The sequence below is a fragment of the Malus domestica genome, chromosome 12, assembly GCF_042453785.1.
Source record: "Malus domestica chromosome 12, GDT2T_hap1".
Lineage (NCBI taxonomy): Eukaryota > Viridiplantae > Streptophyta > Magnoliopsida > Rosales > Rosaceae > Malus > Malus domestica.
The window spans coordinates 10240269-10254510 of NC_091672.1; the positions used below are offsets into that span (position 1 = coordinate 10240269).

Here is a 14242-nt window from a genome sequence, read left to right on the forward strand (position 1 = left end):
AATTTGAATAGATAAATGCTAAGGAGTCTCTTAAATAACTCTCCATGGACTCACTGTCACCTCACAGTTTAACGTTAATTTCATTGCCACCATTACAATATATTGTGCTAAAAACATGTAGTTGAAGAGAGCCCATTGAAAGTCTGAGTCTCCTTTTAGCATTTATCATTCGAAAACAAGGGTTTCCTCCTTAGAAGAAAGGAATCATCTCTGGATCCCTTCCACCAAATCCACCAAGTCTGAAAATCCAGGCCGTTGAAATTTGATCCAACGGTTACAATTATTATAACTTTTAAATGGACTAAGGAACTTTCTGTTTGTAGCTGTTGGATAAAATTTCAACAGCCTGAATCCCTAAATTTAGTGGATTTGGTGGAAGAGATCTGACGAGGATCCCATTCTCTCCTTAGACGGATTAGTAAGGACAATCTAACAGAGCATGAGTGACCCAAATTGAAAATGGCCGACCCGGCCCGGTAGGAGCGTTTGGCAAACTGAACCCGGCGTTGTCTTCCCTTGAAGACAATTTTGAGCAAATTCCCCTCCTCCCTCCTTCCTCTTCAACAAAATGACGACTCTGTTATCTACAGCAGCTCTTCCTTCAATAACAAAGCTCAGCCTGAAGCTTCTCAATCTCAACAATGGCGGCAACCTCCATCCAAAACCTTCTCACCTTTCAGCAGGTAAACCCTAACAAAACCCTTCCTCTCCATTTCCCTTCCGATTTCTCCTTTTCCAGCTACAATTTAAATAACACAATCTTTTTATCTTGTTTTCGGGTTTGGTAGGATTCAGTTTAGATAAAAGCAACAAATTTTCATTGATTAGTTGTGCTGTAAAGAAGCAAGAGAGCACTGAAACGACCCAGAAAGTAAATGGGAAGATTACACCAAGGATAGGTGGTGGAATTGGGAGCCCATTTTTGAGTGAGGGAAGGGATGAGGATGAGAGGAATGGACCGTTTTGCCCTGGGTGTGGGGTGTTTATGCAAGATAAGGACCCAAATGTTCCTGGGTTTTATCAGAAAAGAAAGATTAATGTGTCAGAATTGTCAGATGGTGAGGAGGGTGTTGAGGGTGAATTTGAAGACTTCGAGGTCGAAGAAGAGGAGGAGGAGGAGTTTGTGGATGAAATCGAGGGAAAGTTTGTAGAAAGTGGTGAAGAAGTTAGTGAATTGGAAATGGGGGATGAGTTTGAGTGGGATTCCGATGAATTCGAAGCCAAGTTGTTGGGGGAGGAAGAAAATGATTTGGATTTGGATGGTTTTACTCCGGCGGGGGTTGGGTACGGTAACATCAAAGCGGAAACTATAGAGAAGATGAAGAAGAAGGTGCCAAAATCGGAAAAGAGGAGAATGGCTAGAGAGGCTCAGAAAGAGAAAGAAGAGGTTACAGTGTGTGCCCGATGTCATTCATTAAGAAATTATGGGCAGGTGAAGAACCAAGCAGCTGAAAACTTAATGCCTGATTTTGATTTTGATAGGTTGATCGCAACCCGGCTGATTAAACCTGCTGCGAGGGCCAATCCTGTTGTGGTTATGGTTGTTGATTGTGTTGATTTTGATGGATCATTCCCTAAGCGGGCAGCAAAGTCATTGTTTGCAGCATTAAAGGGAACTGAAAATGATCCTAATCTTAGGAAAAGACTGCCAAAGCTTGTTCTAGTGGCCACAAAGGTTGATCTCCTCCCATCACAAGTTTCTCCTGCTAGATTGGATAGATGGGTCCGCCATCGTGCTAAGGCTGGAGGAGGACCTAAACTAAGTGGGGTGTATATGGTTAGTTCTCATAAGGATTTGAATGTCAGGAATCTGTTATCCTTCCTCAAAGAATCGGCTGGCCCTCGAGGGAATGTATGGGTTATCGGGGCTCAAAATGCTGGCAAGTCCACTCTCATAAATGCACTGGCAAGGAAAGAAGGGGCAAAAGTCACAAAGCTCACAGAAGCTCCAGTTCCTGGGACAACATTAGGGATCCTGAGAGTTGGAGGGATCTTGTCAGCTATGGCAAAGTTGTTTGACACTCCAGGACTTCTGCATCCATATTTGGTGTCCATGAGATTGAATAGGGATGAACAGAAAATGGTTGAAATACGGAAGGAGCTTCGTCCTCGGACTTATAGGATAAAGGCAAGTTCTTTCTTTCCATTTTGTTGTATTCTGGACTATTTTTTTTATAAATACGCATGTATTTGTTATGTGCATTTGTTTGTTTATACATATTTGACTACAGCTACTATAGGATAAATGTTGAGACCTCTTGCAAGTGTTATGAATTTATTTTGGGCCAAATCTTGTTGAAAGTCTAATAATTGGTTATACTTAATACCAAATGAACATATTCAATAACCTATTGGGTAAAGGTCACCAATTTTCTGCAATAATTGAAGGACATGTAAACTTGACCTTATTCGTAAGCACTTACTTTTTCAGGTTTCTTGTTATAGTTGCAGATTATGAATGGTTTGTGGAGCCTCATTTGATTTTTTTTTTTTTTTTTTTTTTTTTTTTTTTTTTTTTGCTCAAATTATCTTAAAATACAAGTTTGGAGAACATGCTTATTTCTTGGCTCAAATTCCACAAAAAGGATTTTTAACAATTTAGTCGATGTCAGGATCTTTTGTTTACTTCTACAACAGATACTAGCTTATAATCTCAATTGGAGGTTATCGGTTCAATAATCTATTTAGATTCTACTTTAAAGTTGTTTTTTAATCAAAAAAGCCCTTATAATCTATCCATACATGTGTAGTTTTTCGAATCATGAGAATGGACTAATGATCAAATCTAAGTGCTACTAATCATATGTTTGATATCTGCAGGCAGGACAAACCATACATGTTGGTGGTTTACTGAGACTAGATCTTGTTCAAGCTTCTGTTGAAACAATTTATTTAACAGTTTGGGCTTCACCAAATATTTCTTTACATATGGGGAAGACAGAAAATGCTGATGAGACATGGAGGAAACATGTTGGTATTAGGTTGCAGGTAATTCTTTATCCCAGTTGGATACATCTTTGTCATTATTTTGCATTTTATCGCATAGTTCAATTCGATTTGATTCTGGATCCAAATTTTTAATGATATCATCTTGATATCTGCCAGTAATATAAAATGATCCTTACTGAAATTTTATTTTATGTATGCATTTTGTGTATGAACAATATTGAGTGTGATTCATCCTTTAAAATTTGGTCAGCAGTTATAGGAACTAGTCTTTACTCTAGAAGATGTTTGACCGGATTTTTTGGATGTGAAGAGTTGTAGCATTAATCATATTTCCGCAGAATAGACTGGTGCTCTGAATCCTTTGAATATTCTAGATTACCCTGTAGTCATCAATGGTTCCCCATCTTGGATCTGTAACATTGACCATGAATCTGATTGAACATATCTTAATATTATTGTTTGGAAATTAAACCTTCCTGTATGTTCTTAGGAAGTTTGTACTTCAATTCCTGTTCTGGCATGAGAACCAAATTTTTCCCAAATTAGGTTGGTTTGGTTGTTGAGTTGTGCTGAACCAGGCATGCAAAAAATGTTTGCAATTTTGTCAACTCCAAGGCTCTCTCACAGTTGTAGAGGAGTGTCCTCTATTAGCTGTCCAAACCAATTATTCCATGAAACGGCCCTCCTGAAGTGGTAATCACACTGACATTCGAAGATTTTTTTTTCCCCACATTTTGTAATTGCAGTCCGTGTGTTCCTGTGATACTGATATTTACGAGAGTTTGAACATAGTAAAGTCATAATTTACTTCGGTTGATAAATGTGGGATTCTTAGGTTTTTATCTTTGTCACTTCGATTGATTTGCCTAAAACTGTCAGCTTTGCAGGTTGCGTTCATTTTAGTTTCTGAGGATTTTAAATATTCCTCTTAATTCACTTAGGTTGATAAATGAACATGTCTCTTTTGGCTTTCATTGTTGTCATTTCATATACATGCATCAATGTTTGCCTTGAAAGCTTCAGTTTCCACTTGGTAATTACATTTTGGCGAACTTCAACTACATTACGGGATTAACAGTATGATCGAGTTTATTTCACAACACAACCGTTCTTTGTGTATAGGACTATAAAGAAGAAATGATTGTTTAAGTTTTGGGATAACTAATAAAAGGTCCCTCACAAAACTTTTTTTCATCGAAAAACATTTTAGACAACTTTTCTTATTATTAAGGACACTTTTTATATTATAAGGACAAAAAACAAAAAGGGAGTCGCACTTCATGAGGTTTTTGAATTAAGAAAATGTCCTTAATAATAATAAAAGATGCCCTTAAAGATAAAGAAAGTCGTCTAAGAGTTTTGAATAAAAAAAGGTTTTGTGAGGGGATTTTTATTTAATTTCCTATTGAGTTTTCTGTCTGACTGTCTTGGATTAACATTGGCATTGAAGCAAGAAGAAACTTGCAACACCTTTGCAGTTTGTCCGCTTTGGACAGAGATTCTAGTAAAAGACTTGGACTACTTGGATCTAACGGAAGACATGACACAAAACCGAGAACAATGGCGTTTTAGGATTCATATAGCCGACCTCACTTAGTGGGATAAGGCTTTGTTGTTGTTGTTGTTGATGTGGAATGTCTCTTGAAAGGTTTTGCAGTTTTACTTTTGCGAGTTGCTATGTTAATACATAATTAGTTTTATAAGACAACTGTCCAGTATCATGGAAAGGTTAAATGCACAGTAGCATCCTCAGAAACCCACCAATTAATTAACAATCAAATTTATTTCTCTAATTGGTAATCATTAATTGAAAAGCCCCTGTTAGTACTATAGTTAGTTACCTAATCTAAGTAATTAGTTTCTTTTTCCCTTTGAATGTTCAAGAAACAATGTGAAATCTCTATGTTTCATGTTCTTGCAAAATGCAACGGCTCCTTTGGTTTACTGTACTTTTACTCACTGGACCTTGCCTTATACTTCTGCAGCCTCCAATTGGCACAGACCGAGCCGCTGAGATGGGAAAATGGGAAGAGAAGGAAATCAAAGTGTCTGGAGCAAGTTGGGATGTGAATAGCATCGATATTGCAGTAGCTGGTTTAGGTTGGTTTTCATTAGGTCTTAAAGGGGAAGCAACCTTGACGCTGTGGACATATGATGGCATTGAAATTACTTTGAGAGAGCCGCTAGTTCTTGATCGGGCACCATCTCTCGAGAGACCCGGGTTTTGGCTACCGAAAGCAATATCTGAGGCAATTGGTAACCAGAGTAAACTTGAAGCTCAGAGGAAAAAGCTTCAAATGGAGAGTGCAGATTCCCTTTCCGAGGTATCCATTTGAAGAGAAGAAAAGAGAAGCTTGATTGTTCTGCCTCATTTTCGAATGGCAACATGATTCACCTCGTAGCTCTGCAAGTCAGCTTGGCGTTTAAGAGGGTTTTACGACAGCTCTTTGAGTTTAGCATTGCGTTAGGTGTTTATCTTTATAGGTGTAATACAAAATTTGTAATGTGACGTAAATGCAATGTGTATATTGAATCATTTTTAGGCGCGAGTTGAAACTATAGAGCTTTATCCAGCCAATTCCATGGCTATGAAATAGCTTTCTGCAAATTTTCAAACAAGGAAACATCACAACATATACTAGTATGTATGTGGCATATATATATGAAGTTGTGAAGGCAAGAAAAACGGATTAACTAGGGTTTTGGTTAGTAATCGAACAAGGAGACATTGTAATTAAGGGCATGTTCACTTAAAAGGAATAGAAACTAGGAATTGTAACCATTTTGATTCTTGAGTTTCATGTGTTCATTAAAATATGGGTAAGCGAACCATTTCATTCCCTAATTTTTCCTTGAGTATAACTACGAATCCTTAATCAAATACCTAAAAATTAGGAATCAGATCAACCAGAGCCTAAGGGGGGAATAGTTAATTTGATTATGTTTCCTTATTTCTCCTATGTTTTTAAGCTCTTCGATTCCTTTCTTTTCCCATTTTTGTTAAATAGACATGCCTAAGTGTAATTTTGATTTCCTATCCTTTTAGGAATCCTATTCCTTGTACACCAAAGTAGGTTTAAGCTCTCCGATTCTTTCCTTTTCCCATTTATGTTAGGAATCCTAATCCTTGCACACCAAGGTAGGTTTGTGATGTATATGTGAAGCAGTTAACCATGAATAAAATCAACCATTCAATTCATAACTCTTCACTCCACCACAAGGCCAATTCCCTCCCTCTCCCTCTCTCTCTCTAACACAGCCAGCCATGAGCCAACTGCTCCTTAATGCATTTGCAACAACAGGAGATCCATTTGAAAATCTTCTCATCTACTCTGCTAACATTTCTCAATTCCAAGTACTGGAGATTATTGGAGAAGGATTAAAAATATCCTGATTCCAGTTCATTGATAGAGAGCGCAAAGATGGAGAACGAAAGATGCTACATGGCACTAAAACATACTGGTGTCACTGTGAGAAACGAAAATCAAGCTCTTCAAAATTACACCTTAAAGCATTACAAATCCACATCAGTACTCGAAATTAATCATCACAAAGCTTCTTCACTGTTTCAGTTTTGAAGAAACTCCACCTGATGTGGAAGCGTTGAATCCTATTATGACCACGATCAAGCAGATATCCATCTAAAGAGCTCAGCGGCCTCGCTAGATACTGGTTGGTTTGTCCTTTTGGACTGTTAATTGAACCAAAATCCACAACTGGAACTGATAGATGAAATTGTCTGCATCTTTTGGACACAGCGCCCACTCGAGTGAGGTCTTTATAATCTAGGGAGGAAGGAATATGATGAGCAAATAGATAAAAGTGTTTAGGGTTTGAATTGTATGTTTATTCTTCTCTCTAGGAGGTAAATATATAGTTGTACAATATCCCATATAACAGGAAATAAGAATCTCAATTATACAAGGAGTAAATTATAGGATTACATTCCTAAACTAAATGGTTGACTCACGCCAACACTCCCCCTCAAGTTGGTGCATAGATGTCTTCTAAGCCCAACTTGTCAAGTGAGTCTTGAAACACCCTTTGCTGAAACCGCATGAGTTAATACATCTGCTAATTGTTCTTCAGACCTCACGTATGTAATATCAATCAATTTGACATCTAACTTCTCTTTGATCAAGTGTCTATCTACCTCCACATGCTTTGTACGTTCATGCTGAACGGGATTATTGGCTATTTCTCTTGCAGTTTGATTGTCGCAATATAATAACATAACTCCCTGAGGCTTGAACCCAATCTCAGTGAGAAGAATCATGAGCCATAACAATTCACAAATTCCATGTGCCATCCCTCTGTACTCTGCTTCGGCCGTGGATCTAGCCACTACATTTTGCTTCTTGCTTCTCCAAGTTACCAGATTTCCTGCTACGAATGTGAAGTAGCCTGATGTGGAGTGACAATTAGTAATGTTTCCCGCCCAGTCAGCATCAGTATACCCATTTACCTCCATATGTCCATGCTTCCTGAAGATCAGTCCTCTACCCGGTGTATCTTTCAGATAACTCAGTATACGCATCACTGCTGCCATGTGATCCTCACTAGGAGCATGCATGAACTGACTTACAACACTAACTGCATACGCAATATCCGGACGTGTAAGTGATAGGTAAATCAACCATCCTACCAATCTCTGATATCTTTCTTCATTGGTAGGGACTTGATCCTGGTATATCGCCAGGTGATGATTCTGCACAATGGGGGTTTCAACTGGTTTACAAGCCAACATTCCAGTTTCAGAGAGAAGATCAAGAACATACTTCCGCTAAGATAAGTAAATATCATCACGAGAACGAACAACTTCAATGCCCAAGAAGTATTCCAAGCCTCCTAGATCCTTCATCTCAAATTCTGATGAAAGATACCCCTGCAGCCTTTTTATCTCTTCTGTGTCATCACTAGTAACTACCATATCATCCACATAGATAATCAACAAAGTAACTTTACCTCCCATGTGTTTGATGAACAGGGTGTGGTCCGTATTTCCCAGTCTATAGTCGTACTTTTTCATTGCTTAAGTAAACCTTCCAAACCATGCTCTGGGTGATTGTTTGAGTCTGTAGAGAGCCTTTCGGAGTCTACATACTTTCCTTGCTTCATTCGGTGTTTCATATCATGGTGGAAGATTCATGTATACTTCTTCTTCTAGATCTCCATGTAAGAAAGCATTCTATACATCGAACTATTTCAAAGGCTAGTCCAGGTTAGCTGCCAAAGATAAAAGGACTCGAATAGTATTCATTTTTGTGATCGGAGCAAACGTTTCTTGGTAGTCAACCCCACATGTTTGTGTGTACCCTTTAGCTACCAATCTTGCCTTGTATCTGGCAATGGATCCATCCGCCTTGTGCTTTATGGTGAACACCCACTTACATCCCACTGGTCTTTTCCCTTGTGGTAGTGACACTACATTCCACGTTCCGTTTCTTTGTAAGGCTTCCATTTCTACCCCCATGGCTTCTACCCAACGGGGATCTCGCAAAACCTTGAATCCCCGCCATATTCACCATGGCTTGGTACTTGGGTGATAGTCGATGAGTGGACACATATTGTGCAATTGCATATCTCACTTTTCCTTCCGGAGAAAACCTGTCAGGTGGTTTCCCACGGTTTTGCCTAGGAGGTAAAGTATAGGAATTTTCAACAATATCTGGAGTATGAGAACGTACCTCTTGGATATCCACGAAGACATGAGCGTGTACTAGTGGAGGAGAATGAGGGTTATTTTTTGTTTGCATAATCTCAGTATCACTCACGGCATTACCTTCTACTGAATCCATAAATGGTGTAGGCCTACTATTCGACGCTACATGAGCTATCTCTTGGTCAGGGGTTTCACAGTCAAGATCCACTGGGCTTTGGCTTGTTGTATCACGACCTTCTGGTAAGGCACGATCAGGTGGGTTGCTCATAACACCTAAGTCTTCAGTCTCGGTCTCACCTGTACTACTAGGACCATGCTAACTGTCTCGTTCATGTGGAACATCAAACCAACTGTAGTCTTCATCTTTACTATTCAACTCCCCCTGAAGAGTACCATGGGTTTGATCAAAGATGAAAAACATCTCGGTTTCGGAAAACGTGACATCATAGAAATGCTTAGTAGGTGAATGGTAACATCGATATCCCTTCTGTTGGCTATTAAATCCCAAAAATACAAAACGAACAGCACATGGATCTAATTTACTCCGTTGATTCTTGTGAAGATGCACATAAGCCACACATCCAAATATGCCAGGTGATAAGTGAAGAGAAGATGGTAGAGTGACATAATCCGTCAAGACTTCCATGGGAGTTCGGAAGTTGTGAACTCGAGATGGCATTCGATTAAGAAGATAAATGGAATACGTAACTGCATCCGCCCAATAGGCATGAGGAGCATGAGCCCCAATTAGAAGAGCCCGTGTAGTTTCCAAGATATGTTTGTTCTTATGTTCTGCCACACCATTTTGTTGAGGAGTTTGAGGACAGGTAGTCTCGTGAAGTATGCCATGCTCTACGAAAATTGTGATAGTTCAGAATTAAGATATTCTCCACCATTGTCAGATCTCAGGACTTTGATAGGAAGAGAAAATTGATTTCCAATCATCCGATAAAACTGTTGGAAAATTTGCCCAACGTCACTCTTCTGTTTCATGGTATAGAGCCAAGTCATTCTGGTGCAATTCTACAAAGGTAACAAACCACGGAATACCGTGGCGCGTCGCTATTGGTGAAGAACCCCATACATCGGAATGAATTAACTCAAAGGGCACTGATCTTTTATTAAGGCTCAAATGATAAGAAGTACGATTAATTTTTGCAAGAATGCAATCCTGACACTAAAAATCAGAGTCTAAAATGCTATTAAATAAAGATTAAAGTAATTTTCTTAAATAACCAAAAGATGCATGTCCTAGTCAACGATGTCATAACCAGATTCTCTTAACCTTGTTGTTGTGACCACTGCTCACTTGGTTGACTCGGCCCGGTACCACTTCATCCACATAATATAACCCTCTCCTCTTAGTACCACACACAATGATCGCCCGTGTCTGGTTATCCTATAGTAGGCAAAAAGTGGGAAACATGAGTACAACACAATCTAATTGTTCCGTAACTTGACCAACAGAAAGTAAATGATTCGACAATGAAGGAACAAGAAGTGTTATGTAGAGATAGAGAGGGAGTAAGTGCGATGGAACCCGATCCTGTAACTAGAGCAATTTTACCGTTTGCTGTGATAACATTCTCCTTGGGTGGCATGGTTAAGTAGTGAAACAAGGACTCATCATATGTCATATGGTATGTAGCCCCAAAGTCAATTATCCAGCCAGAATCTCGTTTAGTGGATGATGTGAATGCAGTGCCAATTTTACTTGGGTCGTCATAACCATCATCCATTAAAATATGTTTGATTAAAGATGACATTAGGCTCGTATCCTTACTCGGTGCAGCGGTTGATTTTGCTTCTGGACCATGGATTGAGACATTTGTCCTGGGCCCAGTTTGGCCCACTGCAATAGCAGTTCTTCCAGTTCCAGCAGCGTCATCCTCTGGTTCGGGTTTGGGCCAATTTTGGCATGTTGCCACAGCAGCCATTCCAGGTATTGTCTTCCCTAGTTTGTCAAGGCCCGAGGCATGGACCTCCATCATCTTCGACCAACCTTTGAAATTCGAGTTGCTCAATCGAAACCCGAATGGGAGGTCGTTGATGTTGGTAGAATCACTTTGAATAGACATGGTTTGCAAGGGAAAAATCTCACTGATTTTCTTGTCTTTTGCCATTGCGTGGACTTGTATTTGTTGGTTTTTATTGCAGCTTTGTTGTTTCCAAAGCTACAAAGGTTAGGTTTCTGGGTTCTAGATTTTTTCGAACACCAGGGTTTATGATTTTACAGCTTTGAGTGTTTCTAGGGTTTATGGGAAGAGCTACTAGAGATAATCCTTCCTGCAACCAAATTAAAGCAACGGTTTATCATAACTACATACACCGATTGTCCAATTAAACTAAATTTTTGAAGCTAAACAGGACGCCCCCTAATTAAATTCAAACAAAGGCATATCATCAAACACTTTCCAGGCACATTCACAAAACTTTAAGGCAAAATCAACAAGACTAACAATTTCCAATTACACAAAAATCGAATTTGAAATTTGAGTTTTCAAGAAATCGCATGTTCTGCAAACAAATCACTTACAGGTGGTAATAGCTTTTGGCAAAAAATCTTTTAATGTAGCTGGAAGAGAAAATAGATGAGTGTAGAGTGATTACTTGCCACACAAGGCATTTAATGGGAAGTACTCATATGGTTTATGGTTATTTTAATATTTTTATAGAAAACAAGTTTTGTGAAGGGGTCAGCTTCGAAATCCAACATTATAATCCATAAACCTTAAATTTATATTTAACCGTTGATTGTCATTTACGCTTTATTCTTCTTACTAAATTTCATTTTTAAAATTTTCTTTCTTGAAAACATGATCATCTAACAGATGTAAGAAGATGAACGGTTCAGATCTTTAATATCACGTTTTGATATTTACGGTTAACTGAAATATGAGTCGATGTCATATAGTTTGTAGAAACTTTATAAACATCAAGCAATATTTTCACTAACCGTAAAACTCTAAACATAATATCAACGATCCAAACAGTTCATCTTCTTACATCCTCTAATAGATCATGTTTTCAAAAAAGAAAATCTGAAGGAAAAAAAAAACAAAACAAAATTTGATGAGAAAAATGAAGCATAAATGTAAACAAAAATCAACGGTTAAATTTTGATCTATAATTTTTATGATTATAGTGGCGAATTTCGAAGTTAAGCTCTTCACGAAAGTTGTAAAGCTTGTTATTACGAGCGTTTATATATTTTTTTCTATATTTTTTTACACTTGTACATTAATTAAAAAACCATTAAAGACTTTACTTAAATAACAGCCGTAAGATAAATGAGAGTAAATTTGTACCGTTGGATTATATTTCACTTATACTATTAGAACTTTTTTGGACAAAAAAAACCCTTATTTTCCAATATTTTCCAATTTACCATCTGATCAAAACAAAAACCCTAATCCCTTTCTCTTTCCCCACTCTCGTAACCCTCTCTCCCGACCCTCTATCTGTTCTTCCTAGCCCCTCCCTCCCGCGGCCCCGCCTTATGTTCTTCCTATAGTCTCTCTCAATATCTCTTTTCTCCTCCATCGTGCAGTGGACGCCTGGACAAAATCATTCTTGTCATTTTTGCTCTGGTCGTCTCTACATCTCTGCATTCTCCATAATCCACTCCAGGTTCGATTTTGCCTCTTAATTTGGCTATTTACTTGGATGAAAAATATGTAAGACTTTGGCTATTTCGTGAATAAGTTATGTTACTGCTACCATAGAAACTATTCCTGATGATTCCAAGTACAATACATCATGAAAATGAGTCAGGTGAGTTTCTCCGTCCACTTCTACTTCCAGGCAAGCCACCATGATTTCAAGATGGCTTTTGCTATGCTGCATATGGATATATACTTTGTTTTCTTCCTCACTGATCACTCATCTAAAACAAGTGTAATAAATACAAAAGATCACACTACCTCTTATTTATCGTCTACGCAAATCAAAATTAAACCTAAAAGCGCCTAAATATAAGAACGCGTTGTGAGCGGGAATGAACCAATTTCACACGTGATGTCAGAGCATAAGTAAAGTACAATAGAGTGGATTGAGAATCATACCATCGAAAATAATCTCTAATACCAAGATTTTCCATGAATTCTCGTCGATAAGAAAGCTCAACTATTAAAACCTGGATGAGCAAAAAACAAGGGTGAGTGAGCCTAAAAATAAAGTTTTATAAAAACCTTCCTGAAAATATTGTAACCTCTCGCCGTAAAACAAGTATTGTTTCCAAAATATACTTACTACGTATAGTATAAAAATATTTATCGTAACCTGCAAAATCTCAAGAATTCATTACAACATAATATCTCGTAACTAAGGGCAAAACATCCAAAATCACAAAATCTCAATAGTAATATAAGTAAAATCAGGTGCTCATTAATCTATGTTGTCACACAAGTCAAAGTCGCCTAATACGATTTATACGATTGAACTGATGCTCATCAATATATGCTAGCACACGAGTCGAAATTGTCTAATGCGACCTGTATGACAGGACTGGGTGTAATTATAATATACACTCTAGTACTACAATCACGTGAAGACTGGCGCTATTTGCAGTCACCTACGAGTCGGAGTTGCCTAATGCAACATGTACGACAAGACTGGCACCTACAATGGATCCAAAGTGAGTGTACGGTGCGATGTGCACATACACGTGAAAGCCTAGCCCTAACCCAAGTGAGTATTAACACTGATGCAGAAAATGATGAGCAGATAATATAAATGTAGTCATGCCATAGTGACTTGATAACTCTAGTCAACATCACATTATTCATGAACATAAATATAATTAAGGTATCCCCTTATAGTAAACTTACATGAGCATCCTGTAGGATTATTTCATATTTTCCCAACCATAAGGCATTTCTTATAAACGTCATTTTAATCATGGCAATCGTGTAGAGAATTTATTTATAAATGTATATATGGAAACTAACCATATATATGGGTTTTTATCACAAATAGTCCCTAAAATTGACCCATCCCATCAAGAGGGTCCCTGAAATTGAAAATCGATCAATGTAGTCCCTGAAATTGAATGTCGCAAATCAATGTGGTCATTCCATCACAATTTCGTCAAAAATTCTGTTAAGTGCTGATGTTTTAAGTAATTGGGTCCCACAAGTCTAATTAAATATTATTATATAAATTAAAAATATTTAAATAATACAAAATAATTTTTATTTCTATATAATTATAAACTTAAAAAAAACAAAAGAAGATAAACTTAAAAAAAAACAAAAGAAGATTACTGTTTATCTTCTTCCCCACCCCATCCGAGCAACACCCAGCTCCCACCCCACCCCGTCGCATCGACAACACCAGACAGGTTTCAATTCGGATTATTGGCGCCGGCAAGCGCGAAATGCTATCAATTTGGAGGTATGTTGTGGCAGCTGCTGTGGTTACCCCGTCAACTGATCTACTCACTCAGGTTCTTCTGGCAGCACCCCTCCTCGGTCTTTACTTAGGGGGTGCCTGGGTGGTTAAACTTACTGGCCGGTGAACCCTATTAAAAGCATGAAATTCATTTGCAGTATCACACATACAGTGTTTGTAAGGATCTTTACATTTGCAACGTGGAACATAAATGTGATCTTATATAGAACGAGGGTGGAT

At 38.1% G+C, this 14242-nt stretch overlaps 1 protein-coding gene across 2 annotated transcripts; it reads left to right on the forward strand.

Annotated features, from left to right (window-relative positions):
• Window positions 1-365: 365 nt before the first annotated feature.
• On the forward strand, window positions 366-5543 carry LOC103436377 (GTP-binding protein BRASSINAZOLE INSENSITIVE PALE GREEN 2, chloroplastic). 2 transcript variants are annotated; one of them, XM_008374799.4, is made up of 4 exons: window positions 366-683; window positions 789-2128; window positions 2821-2988; window positions 4935-5543. In XM_008374799.4, exons 1-4 carry the CDS (start codon window positions 569-571, stop codon window positions 5283-5285), a joined length of 1974 nt encoding a protein of 657 aa, XP_008373021.2. In that variant the 5' UTR covers window positions 366-568; the 3' UTR covers window positions 5286-5543. The 2 variants fall into 2 exon arrangements, with proteins under 2 accessions (XP_008373021.2, XP_070665024.1); XM_070808923.1 differs by having other exon boundaries at window positions 436-683; window positions 789-2132; window positions 2825-2988.
• Window positions 5544-14242: the final 8699 nt, after the last annotated feature.